Genomic DNA, 24,969 nt, shown 5'->3' on the forward strand with positions numbered 1-24,969 from the left:
GTCGTTTTCCAAGGCAGAGGCTTTCTTTTGATAGTAGTTATCATTGCAGAATTTGTGTCCTCGATGATCAGGTGCGGCAATCCGAGGAGGTTTAATTCGTTCGGTCACGTAGGCAAGGAAGTCAAAGCAGTATTCGTGGCGATCAGCCTTGGATTTGTCATCCCTTCTAGTCTAACCGCCGCTAAGTCTGGTTCATTGATCAATTTATTTCTTAGCAGACACTGGATGAATTTCCATCAGATTAGGATACTTATAACTAATCCGGCAACAACGAAAACCGGATGGCCATCCATATGGAGACGTAAAAGGCGAGGCAGAGCGATAAGTGCGGTTATAAACAGTAATCGAGCCGTGTGTTCTTCATTATAGACAATAAATACACTCCCAACGTGTATCTATTCGTTCAAGTGGATAAAATATCACCATACAGCTCAAATGCTGCAAATTGAAGAGAGGTGTAGCTATGGAGATCGAGGGAAATAGGTATTGCATTAGCATGTATGAAGTTTCATATCCGATTAAACCATACCTGTATATTTTCAGCGGCGGTGTTAGACGTGCACAGGTCTCTTGCTTGAGCGATAGCCCCCCATTGCATGTATAGGGAGCAAGCAGGTAGTAACAATATATACCTCTGGTATACGGGTGGTATAAGCATAAATTAATAGGAAAACCGTCTTCTGTGCCACAGTCTGTGTTTCTTTTCTCTTATTATTTCTTGTAACTTCAGATACAATGAAATTAGATGTTTAGAAAGCCTATTAAGCGGAATGTGTGATAGGTATTCGACTGATAGTTGAGCGGGAATCTTATAGTGCTCAGGCTAAGGAATAGTATATATAGGCCAGGGCTTCAAGGTTATGGTAGTGAAGGATAACGGTATCAAAGTTTGCACTGTATTGAACTGAAGAGTCGCAGTGGCTTTCAAAAGTCACTAAACGATGGTGATCACCCCAGCATCTGCCGATATGTGTTCGATTTCTAAGCTTCTGGGAAAACGAGGTAGCTCTGGGTTTTCTGATAGATCTTGGGAAATTGTGTTGGAACTCAGAGGGTAGTACCTATCGTTGCTTCGGACAGATATTTTGACTTCAGAGTGTCAAAACCCAGATGAAACAACGCTGCCAACTTGGTCCACGGCTCAATTCAACATAATGAATATCAGATATATAATATCTGGTGGCAGATATTTCCATCGCAGAGCTTCGACTTCAACCTTTTTGTTGTTGTTGTTTGTTGTAGTTGTTGGTGTTGTTGATAGATGGCTGGTTAGGTAAGGGGGAAAAAGGCACCACGTGATTCTTGGCATCCAAAGTTGAGTTGGAGCTTCGGAGGCGCGAACGGCAAGACGAGCAGAAGCAGAAGAAGCAGACAGAAGCAGAGCCAGAAAACAATTTGCAGCAGGAGAGCTACGCTCGAGACAACAACGCTTACATATATCTTCTATCTACATACATATTACGCCTTTCTTCTAGGCTTGCTAGCATGGCCGGTGTTCTCGTTGATACGCCTCTCGGGGCTCCCTCACTACCAAAAACCACCCTCAACGATGCGATTCCAGATATCGATCCGCTAGAGGGCTCGACAAACGATGATGAAGACGGATATTCCATCTTGAAGCGATATCAGAGACACCTAGAGTATGACTCAAGTAACTGGTTGCGGCTATGTTTGGGAAGGAGGCTGACATTATGACTCTTCCGGATAGGTATATACAGCTACAGGAAGAATACATCAAGGATGAGCAGAGGTTAGCGGCAATCATGCCGAAATCATCGAGTGAGAAGACGTACTTGATACTGACTGCATTTTTTAGGAGTCTTAAGCGGGAGCTCGTCCGGGCACAGGAAGAGATTAAGCGTATCCAAAGTGTACCTTTGGTTATTGGCCAGTTCATGGAGGCTATTGATCAGAAGTGCGTTCCCTGTTATTTTCCCCTGAAGAAGAAACTGGTGTTAACATCACTCTTTCTTTGAAGTACCGGTATCGTCCAGTCGTCAACAGGCTCCAACTATGTCGTCCGTATCCTTTCGACTCTCGACCGCGAGAAGCTGAAGCCGTCCTCCTCCGTTGCTCTCCACCGACACTCCAACTCACTGGTTGACATTCTTCCTCCAGAGGCAGACTCATCCATTGCCATGCTTGGAGCAAATGAGAAACCGGACGTAACGTATGCGGACGTCGGAGGTTTGGACATGCAGAAGCAGGAGATCAGGGAGGCTGTCGAGCTACCGCTTACGCATCTCGATCTTTACAAGCAAATTGGTATGCTACATATATCAGGTTTGTCGGTGTATTCGTACTAATAGGTTTGCAGGTATTGACCCACCTCGCGGTGTACTGCTATACGGTCCACCGGGTACTGGAAAGACAATGTTGGTCAAAGCAGTAGCCAACAGCACAACGGCCAACTTCATCCGAGTAGTAGGATCCGAGTTTGTACAGAAATACCTAGGTGAAGGCCCTCGCATGGTTCGTGATGTTTTCCGGATGGCCCGCGAAAACTCGCCAGCTATCATCTTCATCGACGAGATCGACGCTATTGCCACGAAACGTTTCGATGCCCAGACAGGTGCAGACAGAGAAGTCCAGCGTATCCTCCTCGAGTTGCTCAACCAGATGGATGGCTTTGACCAAACCAGCAACGTCAAGGTCATCATGGCCACCAACCGAGCGGACACGCTTGACCCTGCCCTGCTTCGTCCTGGTCGACTTGACCGTAAGATTGAGTTCCCGTCGTTGCGAGATCGACGAGAACGACGCCTAATCTTTACTACTATTGCCGGCAAGATGTCGCTGTCGCCGGAGGTCGACCTCGACTCGCTCATTGTCCGCAACGACCCCCTCTCTGGGGCTGTCATCGCAGCTATCATGCAGGAGGCTGGTCTGCGTGCTGTGCGAAAGAACAGATATAACATTATCCAGTCCGACCTTGAGGATGCTTACTCCAGCCAGGTCAAGGGAGGACAGGACTCTGACAAGTATGTATTTTTCTTACTCCACCTATTTCCATCCCAACCAGGCTAACACAAGTCCTCTTTTTCCGCCTGTGTAGGTTCGACTTCTACCGCTAAGCTGAGGCCAGAGTAGCCGGCTTCGCATGATGCTGTACCATTAGAGAGTTGAATCCAAGCGTTCTCGTCTGTGTCCTGTCGTCCTGATGTAGCCATCTGTCGCCATCTCCATTGTCCCGTAGCTGTCTTGTAATCCTGTGTGTGTACAGAGTAGTAGCCTTAACAAAAAAGCGTGCCTGGCAGTGATCCACGTCATAGTGGTGATTGGCGGCAGCCTGGGCAGCGCCAACGCTCACGTGAGCAGCGTCATCGCCCATCTTTTCTTCTTCCTCTTCTTTCCGGGGAACCTCAAACATCCAACCTCCAACCTCACCATCAACCTCCATCGCTTCAGCTCTCCCGCCAGCATCACATCTCATCAACGCCGCCCGTCGAGCAGCTTTATCACCATCGAAGAGCCTACTGTCTAGTATTATCACCTCTCCTGAGCTACCATGAAGGGCTCTCTCTTGCTTGCGGGTGCGACCCTTCTGGGCTGTACCTCTGCTAAGCTGCACAGCCTGAAGCTCAAGAAGGTCTCCCTCAAGGAACAGCTTGTAAGTCATTGCAACACTCTCGATCTTTCTTAGCTTGGAGTAGCTGTATTTTCATTCCTCCAGATGCTAATAGATACCGTTGGTAGGAACATGCCGACATCGACGTCCAGATCAAGTCTCTCGGCCAGAAGTACATGGGCATCCGCCCAGAACAGCATGAGCAGCAGATGTTCAAGGAGCAGACTCCCATCGAAGCTGAGTCTGGACACAACGTCCTCATCGACAACTTCCTCAACGCACAGTGTATGTTTTTGGTTTCTCTCTTTTGATAGTTGATGTGATGTTTCTACCCCAGCCAGCCACATCAGTGAATGAGTGCTAACCGCCAGGACAGACTTCTCTGAGATCTCCATCGGAACTCCCCCACAGACCTTCAAGGTTGTTCTAGACACCGGAAGCTCCAACCTCTGGGTTCCAGGCAAGGACTGCTCGTCCATCGCTTGCTTCCTGCACAGCACATATGACTCTTCAGCCTCGTCTACCTACTCCAAGAACGGCACTAAGTTCGCCATCCGCTATGGATCTGGCAGCCTAGAGGGCTTTGTCTCTCAGGACAGCGTCAAGATTGGTGACATGACTATCAAGAACCAGCTCTTTGCTGAAGCTACCAGCGAGCCGGGCCTTGCTTTCGCCTTTGGCCGCTTCGACGGCATCATGGGTATGGGTTTCAGCAGTATCTCGGTCAACGGGATCACTCCTCCATTCTACAACATGATCGACCAGGGCCTTATTGATGAGCCCGTGTTCAGCTTCTACTTGGGTGATACCAACAAGGAAGGTGACCAGTCTGTCGTCACCTTTGGTGGTTCCGATACCAAACATTTCACTGGTGATATGACCACTATCCCACTCCGCCGCAAGGCCTACTGGGAGGTTGATTTCGACGCTATCTCCCTTGGCGAGGATACAGCTGCTCTGGAAAACACTGGTATCATCCTCGACACCGGTACTTCCCTCATTGCTCTCCCAACCACTCTTGCTGAGATGATGTAAGTCTTGTTTATACCCTCATGCTTCACTTAAAAGTCTCTAACTGGTTATCATAGCAACACCCAAATTGGTGCCACAAAGTCGTGGAATGGTCAATACACTCTTGACTGTGCCAAGCGGGACTCTCTCCCTGATGTCACTTTCACCGTTAGCGGCCACAACTTCACCATCGGACCTCACGACTACACTTTGGAGGTCTCCGGCACCTGCATTAGCAGCTTCATGGGAATGGACTTCCCTGAGCCTGTTGGTCCACTTGCCATCCTTGGTGACTCGTTCTTGAGACGCTATTACTCTGTCTACGACTTGGGCAAGGGAACTGTTGGTCTGGCCAAGGCCAAATAAATGCCCCCCCCCTTATTTCGCCCATTTTCCCATGGCTCTATGCATAGGGGAAGGAATAACCTTATCTTTTGAATGGATACCTAATGCTGTTGAGTGCCATATATATGTGATATGGGACCCTTTTTTTTTCACTCCTCACAGAACATCTCTGTAGATTCCGAGGTGGATCTTGCCTTTGCATAATCAATGACCGGCGGAGAGAGTGGTCGAGTATCATGTTCGGTTTATGTTGCATGGTTTTCAAGGCCATGGAGATTCTTCTATTGTTACCTATCCGAAGCTGCTCCTAGAGCTCGTCTCGTATTGTTATTTACATAGTATTATTATTATCTCGTGTGTAGTCATCTCTCCATCCCATCTGTCCCGCGAGCTGCCTATAATCCAGACCCCAGCTTATAACTACCGCAGGACCCCAATCCACCAGAGCGACCGCTCTCCAAGTACCCCGTAGTACCCGTATTATTGTCCTCTTCTGACTGATAGCACGACCTCGTCTCGGTGGCTGACACTGTCGCTATGCAGGATGCAGTGTACTGACTCGTCCTTGCGCGGCAAACAACCTTAACTGCTTAAATAGCGCCCGCTTGAGTTCGCCTTCTGCTGGCCTCGAACTGCTTCATGCTCCCGCCTCGCCTTCGACCAGCGCCCACCACCACCACAAAAACAACAACAACAACAACAACAACAACAACAACAACAACAACAATAACAGCAACAACAACACAAACCGTCTACAGGACACCCCAGACAAAGCACTGCATCGCGCTTTTACGATCCTTACGCAGCAGACACCAGCTCGTCCTTTGTCCGTCTGGCGCACCTCTCGTTGCGACTCGCATTGCCACCGTCAAACGCTCGATGCCACGGCCCAACAACACTCCATAACACTCCATATAACTAACGCCCTGCCGCTCTCGGTCCATCAACAACACTCCAGTCACTATTCAGGCGCAGCATTGATTGACAAGCACAAGGGCAGCCTCGTTATCTGCAAAGGAGTCAATACCCTCGCTATTCACTCTGACGCGACCGCCGTCCCTGGATTATGGCAGCTTAGACAGACACTCCAGACGCAAAGGACACGCCTATAAATAAGCCGCCCATCTTCATCGATCTCTCAACACCTTCGCTACAGAAACAAAATCGCAGATCGCATTGCCATATCTTGCTACCTGGCATCGAAATCATCTCAGTTTCTCCACATACACCACTCGACCTACCTGCTTTCTGCAGCTTGACAGCCAAGGCATGCAACTGAAATTATCTACCAGCCTTTACTACCCGATCACCGTCACAGACCTGCTGAAGAAGACCGGCGATGAGGTAAACCAGGGGGATGGATTGTTTTCATACACCTATCGCACAACTGTGACGGAGGGTGATGGGCTGGGTAACAAGGTAGACGTCGTGAAGACGTTTCCTACGAGATTTGAAAGCACTGTTGATGGAACCTTGGTAGCTTGGAAGATCCGGAAGGGACAGGTTATTGAGGCACCGTAAGTGATTAGTTGCCTTCTTTCTGAGAGATGAGGAGATATGGAACAGTTTTGCTGACGGCTTTGGGCTTCGACACTGTGCAGTATTAACATTGCTGAGATAGACGAGCCATGCGCTCACGAAGTGCAGTTTGGTGGCATGTGTGCCAACTGCGGCAAGGACATGACCCAGTGAGTCGCTGTATGCCTTAAATAACACGATGTTTACATACTTACCAGATGTTTTTTTTACTACGCAGTGCAAGCTACAACACCGATGTTCTTGATTCACATCGAGCGCCCATCCGCATGGTTCACGACAACTCCGCGCTAACCGTCAGTGAAAGTGAAGCTACTCGAGTAGAAGAGGATGCCAAACGCCGACTCCTTTCGTCAAGAAGGCTCTCGCTGGTCGTTGACCTGGATCAAACCATCATTCACGCTACTGTGGATCCGACTGTGGCTGAATGGCAGCAAGACAAGGACAACCCCAACCATGACGCTGTCAAGGATGTGCGGTGTTTCCAGCTAGTTGATGATGGTCCGGGCATGAGAGGATGCTGGTATTATATTAAACTACGGCCTGGACTGGAAGAGTTTCTGAAAGTGATCTCCACGCTCTACGAGCTGCACATCTATACTATGGGAACCCGCGCTTATGCACAGAACGTAGCCAACATCGTCGATCCAGACAAAAAGATCTTTGGAGACAGAATACTCAGTCGAGATGAAAGCGGCAGCCTTACAGCGAAAAACCTCCAACGATTATTCCCAGTAGATACCAAGATGGTGGTCATTATCGACGACAGAGGAGATGTATGGAAGTGGAGTGAGAACCTGATAAAGGTCTCGCCTTATGACTTTTTCATTGGTATCGGTGATATCAACTCCAGCTTCTTGCCGAAGAAGCAAGAACTCAAAGCAAAGCCAAAACCTGGGTCAAAGGCCAAAAAATTGATACCCGCTGCTCCTGCCGATGCTGCTGATGCCAGTACCGCCGCCACCGAAGGAGCTGAGAAGCCAGAGCCCAATGGATCAAAATCTGAGGCGTCCGAGGCAAATGAGCCCGCTCCCACAGACCCCGAGCAATCAACGCTTGAGCAGCTGGTAACCATGGGAGGAGGGGATAACCCAGTGTTACTGCAGGAGCAGACTAGCCAACAGGAAGAAGTTATTGCACACCAGGTGGAGGAACGTCCTCTGCTTCAAAAGCAGAAACTCCTGGATGCAGAAGATGAGGCTGCTGAGACCCAACAGAGTACGGAGAATGGGGATTCTTCCAGTGATGAGTCTCAAGATTCGGTAAAACACCATCGTCATCACTTACTTGAAGACAACGACAGTGAGCTTCCGCTGCTGCAAGAGCGTCTTCAGCTAATACATCAGCGATTTTTTGAAGAGTACGACCGAAGACGCACGCAGGCTCTTGGTGGTAGAGTAACAGCACTGACGGGACATCGCGCCCCTGCAAAGGACAAAGCAGTTGACCTACAGATAGTGCCAGATATCAAGGTTTTGATGCCGGAAATCAAACGAGTAGCTCTCGGTTCCGTCATCCTGGTCTTCTCGGGCGTCCTTCCTCTTGGAACAGATACGCAGAATGCCGATATTTCACTATGGGCGAAAAGTTTTGGCGCAACAATCACTTCAAAGATCAATTCACGCACAACTCACTTGGTTGCAGGGAGAAACCGAACAGCTAAGGTGCGAGAGGCTACTAGGTACCCGAAGATAAAAATCGTTACCGTTCAATGGCTGCTTGATTGCATGATACAATGGAAGCACCTAGACGAAGAGCCGTATCTTGTTCCGGTCCATCCAGATGACATGGGCGAACCTATAGGCTCATCAGAGAATTCACCAGACAGCAAAGAGAACGCAGATGACTCCTTTCCTTCATCCTCTGAAGAATCTGATCCGACCAGCGACGACGACACGGCGAGTGTGAGATCATCGAAGTTGGCTAAACGACGAAGAAATTCCGACGAAGAAATCCGGCTATCTGCTGGCCTGACTGATCAGTCACGGTTAGGTTACGACGAACAGGAGCAGGCAACGGTACACGACGAACTCAAAGAATTCCTCGGCAGCGATAACGAAGACAGCGAAAGCGACAGCGATTTCTCTATGCTATTCCCCGACAAGAAACGCAAGCGAGAGGCCACTGAAGAAGCTGATGGCGGCGTCAATGAAGAAGAAGACACAAGCGCTGAAGGTAGCGGATCCCGTCTATCCCAGAAGATCAAGCGGTCTCATGAACGAACCACAGGTCTAAAAGAAGTTTCTACAGCTCAGCCAAGCATCTCTGCTACTGAACCGACTGCCGACGCTGAGATGCAAGCAGGCAGGGAAGCTTTAATGGGCGACCTGCCTGACGTCGAACCGAAGTACAAGGACCTAGACCCGGTCGTGGATGATCCCGAGGACGATGAAGATGCTCTTGAACGAGAGATGATGGCCGCCTTTGACGAAGACCCGGACTGGGAGCAAAACGCAGCTGAAGACGAAGAAGATGCCAACTAATTTACCACCATATAAACCTTCACCACATCCTCTCATATACCCCCCCCCCCCCCCCCCCCACCATTTACAAACAGAGAAAAACAGACTGAACTTCCAAGCATAGCGAGGCGTTGTTGAATGTTTCTAGCCTGTGGATGTGGATTTCACTACATTTACTGCCCCTGATGCTCGTTTCCCTTTGGCCCTATTGATTGATACCTATGAAGTGTTTTTGGTATGTGGTATTTTGGCATCTTCTACTCTTAACCGTTGAGTCTATGACCGTCGTCTATTCTATCTACATTTCTGGATACGGCTAGAGGCCGATGGGTACAGATTACTGGTATACTTCATACTTATGTACTTCGCTCCAACATCTTGGCCTAACATTGTACAAAATATAGCAAGGTCCAATAAAGTATAAAAATGTCCACTCTAATAGCTTCCACCGTTTAAACGCTTCATGACGTCACACATCTAAGAATAGAAGGTAGTGGCGAGGCTAGTTGAAGGTATATAGTAGAGAGCTCTCTTCTGAAGGAGAACTTGTGAGAGAATGCTCTACCATTGCCAACACATTGTGCTGATACCCTTGATATATTCTACCATGGATAGCCAGGCACCCGGTGGCGGCTCAGGAGGTGGCACAGGAGGAGGCGGCGGCGGACAAGACTATCTCGATAAAGGTACGCGATGGAATCATTCGCCCTGAGCCAGAAGGCTATATGTCTGTGATCGTTAGCTGACTTTGTGAACTCCAGCCCTCGAGTCCGCCGAGAAGAAGTTCGGAAAAGGCAAAATCGACCCCCAAAAGGCCAGGGGACTGAACGAGAAGGTCACTGATTTTGCGAGAAATACTTTTGAGAAAGTGACTGGGTGAGTCGACTGGTCAATCACTTTAAGACTCATGTTAGAGCTGCGGGACTAACAGAGGAGTTTGGTGTAGAAAGAAAGTGCCCAAGAAGTTCTCCAACTAACTTGCCGAGTGGACTATCGAGAGGCGTTCCTTTGCTTCAGTTGTACGGCCGAATGTATGTTTATTGGGCAGTTTAGGGATAGCATAAATTGGTTTTATTAGTGAAATGCATAAGAGCAAGTCGAAGTCGCAAACAACAATGTATTGCAAGGAAGTCAACTCAGGTGGCGAATATAGAAGAGCCGCTAAATGCTTGGCATGGATGATGTAGCAACTATGATTGGTTGAAAAGGTTAGCGAAGTCAACTAAGCAGCGCCAAGGTGAAGTTAAGCGCGCGCTTTTATCTGGGCTCGCTTAAGAGTGTACGGAGTATGCGGACGTGCCCTTGCAGCTTTAGAAAGACATTTGACTGTCTGGTTGGGGACGATTTAAGGGGTTTAGGGGGCTACGTAGTGTATATTTGGAGTGGGCCAAGCAGGCTGTACAGTCTGGGTGGAGATATTTCTCTTACGTGTGCTTAAAAACCCCTGGAAAACACAAACAGACTGGCTGATCTAGATCCTGCAGCCAGAAGAGAAAAGGGGATAGATAGGTTACTGGAGTACGGGATAAGACAGTCACACAAGGTACGGAGAACCCCTTTGGACGCAAACAGTACTCATCAGTGCTCCGGTTGGTATCCTGGGTGGACATGCGTCCATTAATGAAGGGCTAAATAATAGCCGGACCTTATAATGTACGAGGGAGGATGCATCCAGAAGGATGCCACGACGGATTGTGTCGTTCTGAAGTCTGCAACATGTATTAATTCTCATCTTCAATCCTAATTTGCAAATGGCCCGTGAATCTAGGAAGCATCAAGTGTGGGAAAAAAAAAAAAAAAAAAAAGTAATATGTACAGTCGTGTGAGGAAAGAGGAAAAAGAAAAAGAAACCAGCACAACAGGTAGAAGAAGGTCATGTAGGTCGTATAGTTTGGCAGAAAAGCCGTCCCGGAACGCCATCAGTAGTACGTCAGAAGCAAGAAAAAGAAAAAGACAAAAAAAAAAAAGTTAAAGTCTACATCCCGTTTATCATGAGGTTCGTAAGAAGGAAGCGAAGAACAGATATCTCCGATGCTGGCGCCGGTGAAACATGCAACCCTATTGGAATGGGTATCTTTTTTTTTTTTGAACATTGAGCGAGAACTGGAAAGCAAAGAGGACGAGGAAGAAGCCGGCCGGGGGGAGCTGGGGAGGAGGCTACTTCAGGAAGAACCCTCCGCGGACCTGGAATGAGATGATGAGCATCCAGATGTAAAAGATGGTGCTGACCAGCTCGAAGGCGAAGGCTGTTTTCCAGCAGTTACCTAGGCGTAAAAACCGTTAGTATCAGATCAATCCTTAATAAATAAACAGATAATAAAGGAGGCGTACAGATGGTGATCTGGGTGAGCCAGGCGAGGGTGTTGATGCTGGGCCCCTTGGAGGGCATGTTGACGACGTAGTTCTGGCAGTTGGAATTGACGTTTGCTTCGGTCCCGTAGAGCTCGATGGCGGTCCCGATCAGCCCTGTCAGCCAGAGGACGAAGAGGACGAAGCATCCGAGGATGATGATGTCGGGCAGCAGCAGGCCGCGCTGGATGAGGAAGAGCATGAAGAAGACGAACAGCAGGCCCAGGCCGGCGGTGGCCACCATGTACGGGAAGACCCTAGTCACCGTTAGCAAACAAGCAATTGTCTATCCAATGGACAAGAAGAAGACGAAGAAGACGAAGAGAAGAGCTAACCATGGCGTCGAGACGGAGAGCTGGGTCTGGACGAAGAGGAACCAGCTGAAGATGCCCAGGCAGGTCGCGGAGGAGGCCAGGTTGACGAGCAGCCAGACGTGCAGGCGGATCTCAGGCCACCGGAAGCGCTGGATGATCGTGTAGCCGGACGAGCTGCTCATTGTGGTATCCCTGGTGGGTTTGCGAGCCTGGCCTGTGGTCTGTGGCTTGTGGTATTATGGAGTAGATCTCTAGAGAGGGCGAGAGAGTCGAGAGAGTCGAGAGAGTCGAGATGTTTGCTGGAGATGGAGATGCCGTGGGGATGGACTGGAAAGCCGCCGCGGTGCGACTCAGCAGGAGAAGCCTCTTGCTCCCATCCGCCAGGCCAGACAGCGAGAGAGAGAGAGTCGGACGGGATGATGCAGCGCTGGTTCCAATCTGCGGCGGCCACCTGGTGGTTTGCTGGCTGTTTGCTGTTTGCTGGTTGCTGTTTGCTGGCTGTTGGGCGGTTTGTTTACTGCGTGGTGTCAACGCAACGAGACGGAGAATCGTAGAGATGAAGACGAAGAGATGAAGAAGAGACTGTCAGTGGCTTCTGTCAAGGACGTCCACGACGGCCGTCAAGGTAGCTTATGGAGTGATGCGCTGTGTGGCTGGTCGGCGCTGCGTCTTGACTCGCCCAGCCACCGCCGTCACCAGGCCAACGGGTTTCGTCTCATCTCGCCTACTTACTACTAGGTATATAATATAATGGAGTATGCTTACGGCGAGCACACGACAGGGATCGCACCAAGGAAGACTGACGGGCTACGGAGATTACTTGGAAGACGGAGAATGGAGGAGGCTGGACGTGTTCTACTGGTGCATTGAGTGTATTATCTATATCGTCTCGTCGTGAATCATACAGTCTAGAGCAGGGTGTCGCCCAGCGCGCAGCGGACGAGCGAGCAGCCGGCGCGGACGGTCTCGCTGGCGCCCATCGAGGCCAGGCTGGGGTTGACCTCGACCAGGTCCATGGCGATCAGGTTGCCAGTGGCGTGGATGCACTCGGCGATGAAGTCGCCCTCGCGCAGGGTCAGGCCGCCGCGGACGGGCGTGCCGGTGCTGGGCGCCCACTGGGGGTCGAGGGCGTCGACGTCGAAGGACAGATGGATAGGGGTGTCGTTGCCGATGTGGGCGAGGGCCATCTCGACGACGCGGCCGATGCCGTGGCTGCAGGTCAGTTAGTATAAGGATTGTGGTGTTGGAGGATACAGGGAGGGAGTAGTTGGTAGTGACGGACCGGTCGACGTCGTGCATGCTAAAGGCTTTGATGCCGTGCTCGCGCAGCGTCTGCTTCTCGGCACGGTCGACGTCTCGCAGGGCAATGTAGACCAGCTTCCGGGTGCTGATCAAGTGGTCCTTGGTCAGCCAGCCGAAGACGTCCTCGCGCTCGTCCTTGGCCAGTCCCGTCAGGAACGACACCGGCATGCCGTGGACGTTGCCGCTCTCGCTCTCCTCTGGGCGGTTCAGGTCGGCGTGGGCGTCGACCCAGATCACCGCCATCTCACGGCCGAGGCGCTCGCGGATGGCCCTGGCGGTGCCCGAGACGGTGCCGATGGCGATCGAGTGGTCGCCGCCCAGCGTCAGCACCATCTTGCCCTCGCGGGCGTGCTCGTAGACCTGCTCGCTCAGCCGCCGGGTCACCGCAGAGACGGTCCGGGGCTTGATCATGTTGCGGTATCGCGGGTCCTCGCTCTCCGCAGGCTTGACGTCGGCGTAGTCGTGCACTTTGCTGTCGAAGTCGACCTTGTAGCCGAGCTCGTCACGCACCTGGTCCAGCAGGCCGGCCTCGAGCAGCGCCGTCGGGCCCGCGTCCACGCCGGCTTTGGGCTGTGTCATTTTCTGTCAGTCCCAAGACTCACTCACTGGATTATGGATTATCCCAGGGGGGGGGGGGGGAGTTGTGGACCTACCTGGCCGTCGGAAAAGCCCACGGCGACGACGCCCAGCTCCTGGGGCCGGGAGAGGAACTTCTGCGCGATGGTCGTGGTAGGGGAAGTCATCTTTGCTGGCTGTCCGTGTGTCGTGTCGTCTGCAGTCTGGCTATCCGCTTGATATATGTGTTGCTGCTCGCAGGTCGTCCACATCGCAGGCACCGGCTGCTTTATATAGACGAGAACCGGATACTCTCGGCGGCCCACCGACCAGAAAAAAATCAAAAGAAGGGCGCAGAAGGGCTTGCGGGCTCAGTCTCTGCCTGTCTCGTCTGTCCTCGTCTCCGGGATCAAGGGGAGAAGCGCAGCAGGTGGTTGGTTGCGCTGTGCCTTCACGCCGGCTGAAGATGCTCTTAGGGGAGACGCATTCCCCTAAGTACATGTTTTGGAGAGAAGAGGAGACGCTGCAGGCGCTAGGGCAGGGCGATGGGCCGCCTCGTTTCCATCTCACGGCCTCTTGTCTTTGCTTTTTTTTCTCTTTTTTTCCGGGTTTTCTTCCGGTGGTGGCGGATGTTTGGCTGGGATGCCATTGGTACGGGGGGTCAGCGCCGGCGGAGGACCGTATATCCATATATATATCATCAATCATCAACGACGGCGATGATATCAGAGGAGAGAGAGAATAGCCTGCTCGGCGCGCTGGGCCTCGACCCGGCCCTGCTCGCCCATGCGCTTGATCTGGCCGACGAAGAAGCCGACCTTGCCATGCTGGCCCTGCCGGATCTGCTCGACCATCTGCGGGTGCTGGGCCATCACCGTCCGCGCCATCGCCAGGTACTCCTCCTGCGACAGCGGACACAGCAGCAGGCCGTCCTGCTCGACCATCTGCTGCACCGTCCGCCCGCCGTGCTCGCCCGCAAAGACCGTCGCCAGCAGCGTTTTGGCCGTGCTGCCCGTGATCTGCCTCGTCCCGACCAGATGCACAATCGCCGCCAGGCTCGCGGCCGGCACTCGCTCGCTGTCCCAGCTTGCGTCTGCCCGGCTGAACAGGCCTCCGAGCTCGTGCAGCACCCAGTTGCCTACCGTCTTGCCCGTAGCCGTGGATCTTGTGCTGCTGCTGCTGCTGTTGTTGACATCGGCATTTTGGAGAAGGTGTAGCTCGTCGACGGCATCAAGATAATACTCCAGCCGGGCACAGTCGTCCAGCTCGACCAGCGGCTTTGCATCCTCCATCGTCAGCATGTACTGCGGCTCCTCCGTCAGCATCCGCAGCAGCTCGTCCGGCGACGGCGGCATGCTCGTCCGCAGCGTCTCGACCAGCTGCTCCCCTACCACTACCGGCGCAATGTCTGGGTCTGGCATGTATCGATAATCCACCGACCCTTCTTTCTCTCGTAGCCTCCTGGTCTCTGTGCTCCCGATCGTCCAGCCGCGGGTCTCGCCGTCAATCTTCCCTCCGCCTTCCAGCACCGCGATCTGGCGGTCTCGCTCGGCCACGATAGCGTCCTCGACCGCCTTGAAACTGCTCAGATTCTTGATCTCCGTCCGCTGGCCCAATTCAGCTGTGTCTGTGTCTCCTGTCCGTCTGACAGATACGTTGACATCGGCACGTAGACCGCCCATTTCCATGCCCGTGTTGACTGCACCGCAGGACTGCAGAATGGCCTGGATCTTCCGTACGCAGGCAGCCGCCGTGGCGGGTGAGTGTATCTCCGGCAGCGTAATAATCTCGATCAGCGGGCGAGACACGCGGTTGAAGTCCAGCAACACTGTGTGCGAGGGCAGCTCCTGCGACTTGGCCGTGTCCTGTTCCATCTGTATCTGCTTGATCCCGACTCGCACCGCCTCGCCGTCTTCGGGGGCTATTCCATCGTGAGGATACAGCCAGAGTGTGCCTGCCTTTGCATACGGTTCTGGCAGTAATATCAGCCATCCATCCCCTCTACCAGTATTATCCATTAACGAGAAGTACTGAGCCTACCGTAGTACTGCGTGATCTGATATCCAGCCGGCTGGTCCTGGTAGAAGTAGTGCTTGCGGTCAAAGTGGCTCACGCTCTGTATCTCACAGCCAAACGCAATGGCAGCTCGCAGCGCCGGTATCAACGTTGCTGTCTGGAAGGACTGTCATTTGTAAAGTCAGACATGACATACGTCAATATATAGCAAATGCAGGGTAGATAAGCTGGTACTGACTGGTTGACTGCCGGGGAGCGCGAGATCGAACAGGGCGACGTTTGTATTCGGCGCATCCTCTTGAGCAGCAGAAGCCCCTACACAATCAGTTCAGCGTTTTTCATTCTAGAGACTTTTTTCCCCTCTATCTTTCTCTTGTGCCAGTGCTTCTTTATAGCCATTAACTCACTGGAAAACAGCTTAGAGTCCGTATCCAGCTGGGCGTGGACCTCAATGCCGACTGTCAACTCCCATCCTTCAACCTGCGAGCTCGCGCCTCTCGACTTCTTCTTTCCCTTTCCCTGCAGCCGTTTCGCCTTCGTCTCGTCCTTCAACTGCTTCCGCAACGGCACGAACGGTTTGGCATCACCGGCGATGCTGCTGGTCGCTGACTGGACATGCTGCGTGCTGAGTAGCCGTCTGCTTGGGGTCCAATGTCGAGCAGCCACGGCAGCCGAAGACAGGAACAGACGAGGGTGTAGCAGCCGAAGCCTGACCATCTGCAACTGCATCTGCATCTGCCTCTGCTCTTCTTCTTATCCTTCGTCTTTGTTGCCTTGGTCTTCGCTGGTGGAAGCTCGCGGTCGGGCAGCTCGTATGTATGCTTTGGTAGCAGCGCAGGTTGGGCGACCACAGGCCTCTGCCGTCTATTCTTCGTCTCCTAATTGAGCGAGCTGGCTGACAGCTGGAAGCAAATGAAAATGAGAATAATTAGGAGTAAATCCGTTGGCTAGTCTGGCTCTTCTGCAGGGAAGAAATGCGAGTAAGTCGAGGATTTGATTTTCCGTGGCTTTGGATTTGGCTGTCGTTGCTTTTTCTCGGCCATCTAGACAGTCACTCGCAGCCATCACAATCCCCCGAATATTATACGGAGTAACTAATAAAATAAACAACGCTGTCGAGCCGACTGATCTGGTCGGATATTTCTTGACAGCGAGGAGTGCCAGTGCCAGAGCAGAGGAAGAAGCAAAGAAAAGCCACTGCCAGCGCCTCTGTCCGTGTAATACGGGCCAATATCAGACTGCTATTCGCTGGCCGGGGTCGCAGGAGGACGAGGACGGCAGACTTTTGCCCTTGATCGTCTGCGTGCAGGCTGCCCATCGAGTTAATAATAGCCCAGTTGCTCTGTACAGAGTAGAAAAGTTGGATCTCTTCTTCTTATCCCTCAGAGTTGGACGGTCGTGTGTCTCTCTGTACTTCGTGATATCCGTCCTAAGGCCGCCAACCGACGGACTGATGTTTCACCACGGATTATGTATATTGATCCCTTGAGTCTTTAAGTAGCATTCTCTCTTGCAGTATATCTGTATCCTCTGTATCTGGCTGTGTCTGCCTGTCTTGTACTCCGTTCTGTCTCTGCACCGCATCCCTGGCTGCCACCGGGCTGATAGACACCGCTCCAGATGACTTCCATATGATAAGCAGATGATGGACACAGCCGGCTCTGCTTTCGACGAAGGTTAGCAACAGTGCAGAAGTCACTAAGCAAGCCACAGAGCATGGGCATGTCCAAGGGTCCGAGGCAGCTAACTTGCCTCTGGCTGGCCCCCAGACGAATCACCGTCCTCCTGCCCCGGACGGCCTTGGGTAGAAATCACCTTGATCCTGGGGAAGTAAAAGAGTATACGGCCGTCCGTTTGAACTAGCGACAGAGAGTCGATAGATGAAACCTTTCTCATCTGATGTGACAAGTCACTGGCCGGCGGCATGGGAGTCGAAGCTGAATCCGCATATCCATCCATGAAAGAAAGCCCTGACGCCGTGAAGCCGAGGACACGCACACTGGGTAGATAGTGAAGCAGTTATGTGTGTCCCCCGTAGTTTATCTCGGTCCAGATCCCTCGAGACGAGCGGTATCTCGACTTCTGCTGCTCTTGTTTCATCTTCTGTTGGCTGTCTGGCTGGCTGGCTGCGTTGGTCTCACGGCATCAAGGCTGGTCGTTTAACATCCCCAGGTCATTGGCAGCGCATCCAGTATTTGCTTCTTCTCTCCGTCTTCGTCTTCTTCTTCTTCTTCTTCTTCTTCTTCTCGTCTCCGTCTTCGTCTTCTTTTCTTTTTTCTGCTCGTCTTTTCTAGTTATCCGTCGTCATCGCACACAAGGGCAGAGTCGCAGCCCTCCATGAGACGCCCGCATGCCCGCCATCTAACCGTGTCGATCGGGCCCAGGGGTGTTTCATCGCACTATTGAACCTGGCCGGGTTGGATGGAATATATTAACCTCGTCGTCTATCGTCTATCTATCGAGTGACTAGTTGTTGTCTGTCTCTCTGCTGGCCGTCTATATATCTACCCGAGTGCTGGCCGCTTCACGGTAGAACAGAACCTTCGTCTCTGCTGTAACTAGTCAACTGCCTAACCCGCCGTCAGCGAAAGGAATAAATAACCATCTATCTTGGACAGTGACATCTGCTTACTGCTGCCCTGCCGTCGCCTGACTTGACGCTGCCTTGGTCTCTCGCCTGCTCGTGGCTGCTTCTACCTCGCCGTGACCAGCTCTGTGAGACGCTGCCAGCCAGAGTTGACCGCGGGCGGGTATAGCGAGCGACCTACTAGACGGCGGGCTGTACCGCCCTATATCCCAGATCTATAACCAGATATCCCCGGCCTAGGCGGCTGTACGATCTATAAGATGGCGCCGGGGAAGAGCAAGAAGTCGAAGAAGGCCTCCGCCGTGCCCCTGCAGCCTCCGCCGCCGCCGCCGCCGCCGGTCTCAGGCTCGTCGCTGGACTTCTCCTATGCCATCCCAGAGGCCGAGCCGGCGCCAGACCACCACGGCTACAGCATATTCAACGAAGCCCTGGATGCGCCGTACGAGGAGGACAAGGAGTTTGCTGCCGCGTCTTCCTCTGCCGCTGCCCGGCGACGAGCGGCCAGCAGAGCCAGCGAGCCCGCCGTCGCGCTCCCGGCCGCCGCTGCGCCCATACCTACTACTTCTTCTATACCCGCTACCTCGATACCATCGTCTATACCCGCGCCAGCACCTATATCTACGTCTGCAGCTCCCATAGAGCCGGCGGCAGCAGTCTTCTCCTACCTCGATCACCCGCTGGACGAGCAGATGCAGATGAAGCCGCCGTCGTCGCATTCCAGAAAGGCCTCCGAACCCGTCCTGCCCGGGGCCCCGCGGCCAAAGGACCATACCCGCAAGGCCAGTCTCTCCCAACTGCTCAGGACGGTCTCGGGAGGATCTTCCTCTACGGCCAAGGATAAAGAAAAGGACAAAGAAAGAGACCTCAGCCCGAGCCGGTCGTCGTCGGCGTCAAAGGAGTCTGAATACCAGCCCATCACTCCTCCAGACATGCTGTTCGACCCTATCAACCTCAACATCCCGGGGACCAAGGGCATGTCAAAGTCCCACATGGCCGGCTCCTACATGACGGACTTAGAAAGCCTGCTCGAGGGGCCTACTTCCGCTGCCCCGGCCTTCATGAGCTTCTCCCATCCGGAATCCTTCTACATGCCGAAGAGCATGCTCTCATACTCCATGGCTCCTCCGCCTCCCACCAAGCAGCAGCAGCAACTGCAGCATTCTGATAGAGCACCGGCAACTGAAGCCTCCAGACGACGCTCCCAGGCCTCACTTCCCGAACAGTTTGAATGGACTGCTACACCCGAGACACCCCACCATGTATACCGCAAGTTCGAGCGGCTGAACCACCGTGTGCTGCGGCACTTGCAGGAGGAGATAGCCCAGTTGGAAGACGATCTGCTCACCATTGATGATATTGAGGCTGCCCGGGCTGGTGCTTCGGGCTCTCGTGCTTCTTCACGCCAGAAACAGCTCGCTGCAAAGTACCGCGATCAGATACAGGATCACTCTGTCCTCCAGAATAAACGGACAGACCTTCTCGACAAGATCATTCTCAAGACCGACCAATACAGTATGTTCCACTATCCTATCTTACCCACACACACACACACAGCTTAGAAATGCTAACAAATTCATAGATCGGGCGCTGTGCTCCTTTTCTAAAGTGATCAAGAATCTACCAGCTGCTTCTGACGATGATATCGATGCATACAGGACCTTCCTACGCTCTCCTGCAGGCGCATCTACTAAGAGCGAGAGGAAACTCCTAGACCAGCGATCCGACCTAGTTACCATGGCTCCTCGCCCTGCCAGCGCCCTGCATTCGAATCCCCTCTACTCCACCGTGGCTGCTATATTCGCTGCCATCCTCTTCCCCTTGCTCGCCTTCGGGGCCATCACCGAATTCTTCGGACGTATTGTCGTCGTCTCCTTTGTTGCGGGTTCGTTTGCCTGGTGGGCGTCAAACGGACCTCCAGGCCATGACTATCTCATTGAGCCACAGGATGGCTGGAAGTGTGCTGTCATGTAAGTCATTCCTTTCAATATCCCCGTATCTCTCCCCTCTGATAACCAGTTACTAATGCCTATGTACAGTTACTTCGGCTTCATGACTATCGCAGCACTCCTGCTTTGATGCCTTCATACTCCTGTTATCTATCAAAATACCTTCGGCATTAACTACTTATACCCTTCCTCCGCCTCTAGTCTTCGCCGGTTCGACTTCTAGGATGCATACACTGGAATATTTCATGTTCCGCTTTCTTCTTGGTTCCTTCAAAAAAAAAAAAAAAAAAAGGATTACTTTTCCTACCATTTCGGTCTATCAATCTCATGTACGGTTCTATGTTTTTTTACGATGTTATGATTCCAGGAACTTCAAAAAGGGGGCTTCTTCCTTTCTTTTCATCCTGCGCCATAATTGATAATGATCTTATCCTTCTCTTGCTATGGGCGACCTTCTTTCTCCTGTTTTGAATGTACGGCTTATGAGTTTCATCTCCCCGTTTCTAAACAAGCAACCCTTGCAAGGATTACTTCTGCTCGTTCCATAAGACGAGGGGTATTTTTCTACCTTACTATTACCTATGTATTAACCAGCTTGTTTTCTACTATGAATATGCCTCGTATCTCTTACCAATCGCTTATATGAAACTATCAGGGATGGGGTAAGTCTATGCAGTGTTACAGTGCAAGCCTTAGTTTGCGCGAATAGATAGACAACCAGAAGAACCTGAAATATTTCTCTTGCATTAATCGCATTAACTAGAAATACTCCTTATCCCTTTAAAACACACATGGAGAACATTAGTAAATACGAGTCGATTCGCCTTGACTTAAGGGCTCGTGAAAAGGCAAAGAAAACAAGTACATAGATCAAATGGAGAAAAACACCGGTCAAAAGCCATCTTCAGAGAACATTCCACTATATAGTCCAGCCAGCCCATTTAGCACATAAGTAACAATCAAGCAAGCCCTTGGATGATCTTTTGTTGTTTTCAACCTCTTTGTTTTCCTTTTATTTGTGTGAGTGTGTTTGGAAAAGCCTATAAGCTGGACTGATTAAAGATCCCTTTTAAATACCTCCATGCACCAGTGCAGAATAAAAGAACATAAAGCAGAAGGACAGCGAGTGGTCTACTCGGATAATTAAGGTAGAATAGAGATGGAAGGATAGACAAAGCAGGGGCAGAAGATGAACGAGGCATAGATGGTCTGTTGATACATTGGCGAATAAGGACGTGGTTGTAGGTAGGTCTCCTTTGCCCTGCAAGATTAAAGTCGCAGAAAGGCCAAGCTGCCAGGGTAGGAAGACCGGGTGTAAGGTAGAGCAACCTTATTCAGGCTATCAGAGTGTAAACTTTGCCCCAACTGGTAAGATCTACTTTGATGGTCCAGGGGTAGCCATGGGAACCCCATTTGGCTGGCCGTTGGGCTGCATTGGCTGAGGTGAGGCAACAGCTTGAGCGCGACCGTCTAGCAGTTGCATTTTGTTTCGGTCCATGATCGCCGCCTGTTCAGCGGCTGATCGTGGATAGGGTATACCTGGAGAAGCCTTTGCATATGGAGAGTGTATCTGGTTCGCCTGGCCCGGGTGGTAGTTCGCATAAGGCATGGGTTGTGGTGTCTGCTGCTGGAAGTACCGTGGCTGAGCAGGGTGACCAGTAGGTGAGTTTAGGTAAGGTGTTCGTTGTGGTGATTGATTATAACCATGTGGTGACTGCGGCATTCTCTGAGCCGTGGCAGCATGGTTAATCTGTGGCTGGTGGATAGGTTGATGGTATGCGACTTGGGGTGTACGATGAGGGTATGGTTGGGTTGGAGTTTGTGCAGGGGAAGCCCGTCTCTGCGGGTAAGGAGGTACACCGTTGGATGCAGGTCGCTGGAACTGCTGGAGCATTGCACTTCTGCTGTAAGGGGGAGATGCCGCCGCCGGTTGTTGGTATGGGGGCTGCATGTATCCTTGCCGTTGACCGGTCGGCGGGTGCTGTGCGTACGGCTGGGGGTTTACAGGTTGGTAGTGTCCGGGCGGTGGCGGGGGTGGTCTCCCTGCGTACCCTTGAGGGGGGACCTGTTGATAGTTCACTGGCATATGCTTTTGGCGAGTGGCATGTTGTCGTTGGTAAGGTGCCGGCGCTGTTGGGGCTTGGTAGGTAGCTGGTCGGCCCTGAGGGGCCTGGCCATGGGCATGGCCTCTGGAGTTTACCAGATTTTGTTGGATTTGCGCAGCCTGTTTTTGTTGCTTGGTAAAGTCATCATCATCCAGAGTGCCTGGGTAATCAGCGCCATCAAGAAGGATCTTCTTGCTCAGGTTCAATTCTGCGAGTTGTTCTCCCGTCAGCTTCGACACTGCATATGGAGGCAAAGAAGACACCAGGGTCGACAAGCTAGACTTCAATGTTTCGTATATGCTGTATTCCGCATCGGACGGAGTAGCTGTTGGGTCTTGGCTTGGTAATGTCCCATTGCTTTGGTCAGCCGCTCTTTTATCCGGTGGCTGCTGCGCGAGGTTTCGGAGTTGGCGGTACGAGTTTAATGTTTGAAGCAGATCTGATATATCATCCAATATTTCTCCAATATCGCCCTGGGCCTTCTTCTCCTTATCCTTATCGCTCTCCGCTTCTTTAGAGTCTGTTGCTTTATCCACATACATCGTATCTGGCTTGAAGGACTCGACAGCTTCAGACAGGGTTTCCTCATCCAACAACTGGGGGTCTAACACTTGATCCAAAGTTGGACGAGCTTTCGGGGAGGCTGCGGAGTCTTCGTCGTTTTGCTCAAAGTTAAACAAAACATTCATGCGACGAGCCCCTGACTTCTCCCACCAGGCTTGATATTTGGCAGCTCGGGGAGCGACTGCGCCTGAGCTATCAAAGGACGGGGCGAATGAAGAGTAGATTGCATGAAAGAGAGACTTGTCTTCTTTTGAGAATTTCTCCTTCTCGATGGCTTCCTGTCTTGACACGCGGCGGGCATTATCCGATAACAGGGGATTCTCATAACCATAGTTTAACCAGGAACCGGATGGAAGGGATATTTGGCTGTAAGCTTTTCTCCCAAGAAGCTTGCTAGGTAACGAGGAAGCGGCTTCGAGAGGATCTAGCCACTCAACGACGGTTGGACCACTTTCTGCAGGGCGTTTCTGAGGCCGTTCTAGAACAGGAAGATTTGGTCGTGGTGCAAATACCTCTCCGATTGTCCTTGTTCGGGTCCGCGATTCATCCATATGTAAAGGATTGAAGGGAACAATCTTAGCAACTACTATCCCCTTTGGAAGCGCAGTTTCGTTGATCGGTAAATCGGACTTCTGCACGCTCGAGAATATCTGTCTTCCATGAGGAGTATTATCCACGAGAGCCAAAGCCAAACGATCGTTACGAGAATTGCCAGGCAGTGGTTCAGGCGTATCCTCAGCCTTTGCTGGCTTGATCGAAGTGGTAGATGGCGATGCTTGGGGAGAGATTTTCAGGACCAGCCTATTTAGCTCCTTTCTGAAGGCGTTCGCACGACCGGAAGACTCATTGGGCGAGGCCTGTGTAGTTGACCGACGAGTCTTACTATCGTGTCGCTGACACTCTGCGACAAACGAGTTGATGGACTGTTCGACATCGTGAAGGAAAGGTTCAAGGGAATTGTAGTACGACTTTTCAACCCGGGACTGAACGGATTGTTGTTCGACAGCCGTCTTGGACCGTTTTACTCGCTTGTTCTCAGGCTCTCCAGTGGGTACATAGGCAAGTGGGCGACTTAAGATCCCAAGTTCAGAGTCATGTCTAGAATATGAGTGTTAGAAATGCGACTAGAAGATAAAAATGTGAGAGGCCACAGGATGGTCAACATCTTACTTTGAGAGAACCAGAAGAAGATCTTTGAGAGTATCGGGAAAGGCAGATTCGCCGCTTCCAGATGTAGGAGCAGTTCCGTCTGCCTCCCCTTCTGCTGTTGTTTCGCGTTTTCGCTTTGGGGGTGCCGGAGTGACTGACGTCTCAGGGCTTTGAACTGGATTCCCATTCATCTTGACGGTTTCTTCGTCAGCGTTTCTTTTCATTCCACCTCAATATATCATCCACGATGCGAGCTGAAAGTGAGAGAACAGCTAGATCGCGCGCGGTCGACGCTTTATCCAATTGCGAGAGAGGCACTTCCTGCATGAATCGAGAAGGCTGATAGCGAGAAAATGCCAGGAAAAGCAGTCCAGATAAAACCCCCTCCAGGCCTTATGCTTGTAGGCTTTTTCTCCTTCGAGCTCACGGCCAACTGGGTCTAAATCTGAGTAGAGCACAGCGACAGACAGCTCTTGCTACCCTGTCGCGCAGTTAGCTTCAGCAGCAGGACGGAGACAGGCGATGATGCAGAACGGCCTACCGGTAAGAAAGCAAGCAGTCCGCCACCAAAAGGAAAACTAGAAGCGCGTCCAGGGAGTCGTTCGGGGTGCAGGCAGAACCACACTGCAGCTCGTCCGTCGTCTCCGCCGTCCTGAGGTCGCTCGAACAATCCCGCTGTCGGCCAGGAGTCTCAGAGATGCTGCTGAGACGAAACGAAATGCCGTCAAATCTGCTTTCTGCGTCTTCTTTTTCTCAAACTTCGCGATCTCAAATTCCTTCTTTGGGAGTTGTCACGTGAAATGATGACTCAGCAGGACATCCTCCAAGGCCGAAAAACGAACATCGCGAAGTTTTTTTTTTGATATTCGACGGCAACATTTGATTTTGATATTGATATTGATCCAGGCATCTCTTGACGGCGAATTAATGTCCTGCTGACTCTCGCTACCGTGCCCGGTGCCTTCGATGTAACATGTTCTTGCAGACAGGCTGCTGATTCCTCTCCAATTAAAGCTACGGACCCATCCTCAGAGGAGCTGTTATATGTCCTCTTTCCGCCGGTATGCCTGCCAAAGACTTGCGGTATCATTGATATCCCCGTGTCTTTCTCAGACTCCTGTGCCGCAGCATGTCAAGGTGCGTTTCCTGGTATATGTCTT

At 51.8% G+C, this 24,969-nt stretch overlaps 11 protein-coding genes across 11 annotated transcripts; 6 read left to right on the forward strand and 5 right to left on the reverse strand.

The window, feature by feature from the left end:
• Positions 1-1,356: 1,356 nt before the first annotated feature.
• Positions 1,357-3,027, forward strand: TRV_05605 (uncharacterized protein; the record flags this gene model as incomplete). The annotated part of the gene is made up of 4 exons (XM_003020248.1): positions 1,357-1,640; positions 1,709-1,915; positions 1,979-2,283; positions 2,318-3,027. Coding segments are annotated over 4 exons (1,506 nt in total), but the record flags the coding sequence as incomplete, so codon positions are not given.
• A 481-nt stretch (positions 3,028-3,508) lies between these two features.
• On the forward strand, positions 3,509-4,945 carry TRV_05606 (uncharacterized protein; the record flags this gene model as incomplete). Its single annotated transcript, XM_003020249.1, has 4 exons — positions 3,509-3,610; positions 3,697-3,853; positions 3,945-4,599; positions 4,657-4,945. 4 exons carry the CDS (start codon positions 3,509-3,511, stop codon positions 4,943-4,945), a joined length of 1,203 nt encoding a protein of 400 aa, XP_003020295.1.
• Positions 4,946-6,193: 1,248 nt separating this feature from the next.
• TRV_05607 (uncharacterized protein) lies at positions 6,194-8,943 on the forward strand (the record flags this gene model as incomplete). The annotated part of the gene is made up of 3 exons (XM_003020250.1): positions 6,194-6,441; positions 6,526-6,612; positions 6,681-8,943. The coding sequence occupies 3 exons, from the start codon at positions 6,194-6,196 to the stop codon at positions 8,941-8,943; spliced, it is 2,598 nt and encodes an 865-aa protein (XP_003020296.1).
• Positions 8,944-9,478: 535 nt separating this feature from the next.
• TRV_05608 (uncharacterized protein) lies at positions 9,479-9,899 on the forward strand (the record flags this gene model as incomplete). The annotated part of the gene is made up of 3 exons (XM_003020251.1): positions 9,479-9,608; positions 9,684-9,798; positions 9,869-9,899. 3 exons carry the CDS (start codon positions 9,479-9,481, stop codon positions 9,897-9,899), a joined length of 276 nt encoding a protein of 91 aa, XP_003020297.1.
• A 1,180-nt stretch (positions 9,900-11,079) lies between these two features.
• TRV_05609 (uncharacterized protein) lies at positions 11,080-11,515 on the reverse strand (the record flags this gene model as incomplete). Its single annotated transcript, XM_003020252.1, has 2 exons — positions 11,080-11,186; positions 11,254-11,515. The coding sequence occupies 2 exons, from the start codon at positions 11,513-11,515 to the stop codon at positions 11,080-11,082; spliced, it is 369 nt and encodes a 122-aa protein (XP_003020298.1).
• Positions 11,516-11,564: 49 nt separating this feature from the next.
• On the forward strand, positions 11,565-12,159 carry TRV_05610 (uncharacterized protein; the record flags this gene model as incomplete). The annotated part of the gene is made up of 2 exons (XM_003020253.1): positions 11,565-11,665; positions 11,841-12,159. The coding sequence occupies 2 exons, from the start codon at positions 11,565-11,567 to the stop codon at positions 12,157-12,159; spliced, it is 420 nt and encodes a 139-aa protein (XP_003020299.1).
• A 334-nt stretch (positions 12,160-12,493) lies between these two features.
• On the reverse strand, positions 12,494-13,714 carry TRV_05611 (uncharacterized protein; the record flags this gene model as incomplete). The annotated part of the gene is made up of 3 exons (XM_003020254.1): positions 12,494-12,797; positions 12,868-13,469; positions 13,541-13,714. 3 exons carry the CDS (start codon positions 13,712-13,714, stop codon positions 12,494-12,496), a joined length of 1,080 nt encoding a protein of 359 aa, XP_003020300.1.
• Positions 13,715-14,167: 453 nt separating this feature from the next.
• TRV_05612 (uncharacterized protein) lies at positions 14,168-15,460 on the reverse strand (the record flags this gene model as incomplete). Its single annotated transcript, XM_003020255.1, has 1 exon — positions 14,168-15,460. One exon carries the CDS (start codon positions 15,458-15,460, stop codon positions 14,168-14,170), a length of 1,293 nt encoding a protein of 430 aa, XP_003020301.1.
• A 313-nt stretch (positions 15,461-15,773) lies between these two features.
• On the reverse strand, positions 15,774-16,193 carry TRV_05613 (uncharacterized protein; the record flags this gene model as incomplete). The annotated part of the gene is made up of 1 exon (XM_003020256.1): positions 15,774-16,193. One exon carries the CDS (start codon positions 16,191-16,193, stop codon positions 15,774-15,776), a length of 420 nt encoding a protein of 139 aa, XP_003020302.1.
• Positions 16,194-18,305: 2,112 nt separating this feature from the next.
• Positions 18,306-20,016, forward strand: TRV_05615 (uncharacterized protein; the record flags this gene model as incomplete). Its single annotated transcript, XM_003020257.1, has 2 exons — positions 18,306-19,557; positions 19,652-20,016. 2 exons carry the CDS (start codon positions 18,306-18,308, stop codon positions 20,014-20,016), a joined length of 1,617 nt encoding a protein of 538 aa, XP_003020303.1.
• Positions 20,017-21,366: 1,350 nt separating this feature from the next.
• TRV_05616 (uncharacterized protein) lies at positions 21,367-24,033 on the reverse strand (the record flags this gene model as incomplete). Its single annotated transcript, XM_003020258.1, has 2 exons — positions 21,367-23,758; positions 23,831-24,033. The coding sequence occupies 2 exons, from the start codon at positions 24,031-24,033 to the stop codon at positions 21,367-21,369; spliced, it is 2,595 nt and encodes an 864-aa protein (XP_003020304.1).
• Positions 24,034-24,969: the final 936 nt, after the last annotated feature.

Source organism: Trichophyton verrucosum, assembly GCF_000151505.1.
Source record: "Trichophyton verrucosum HKI 0517 chromosome Unknown contig00437_1.f1.exp, whole genome shotgun sequence".
Taxonomy (NCBI): Eukaryota; Fungi; Ascomycota; class Eurotiomycetes; order Onygenales; family Arthrodermataceae; genus Trichophyton; species Trichophyton verrucosum.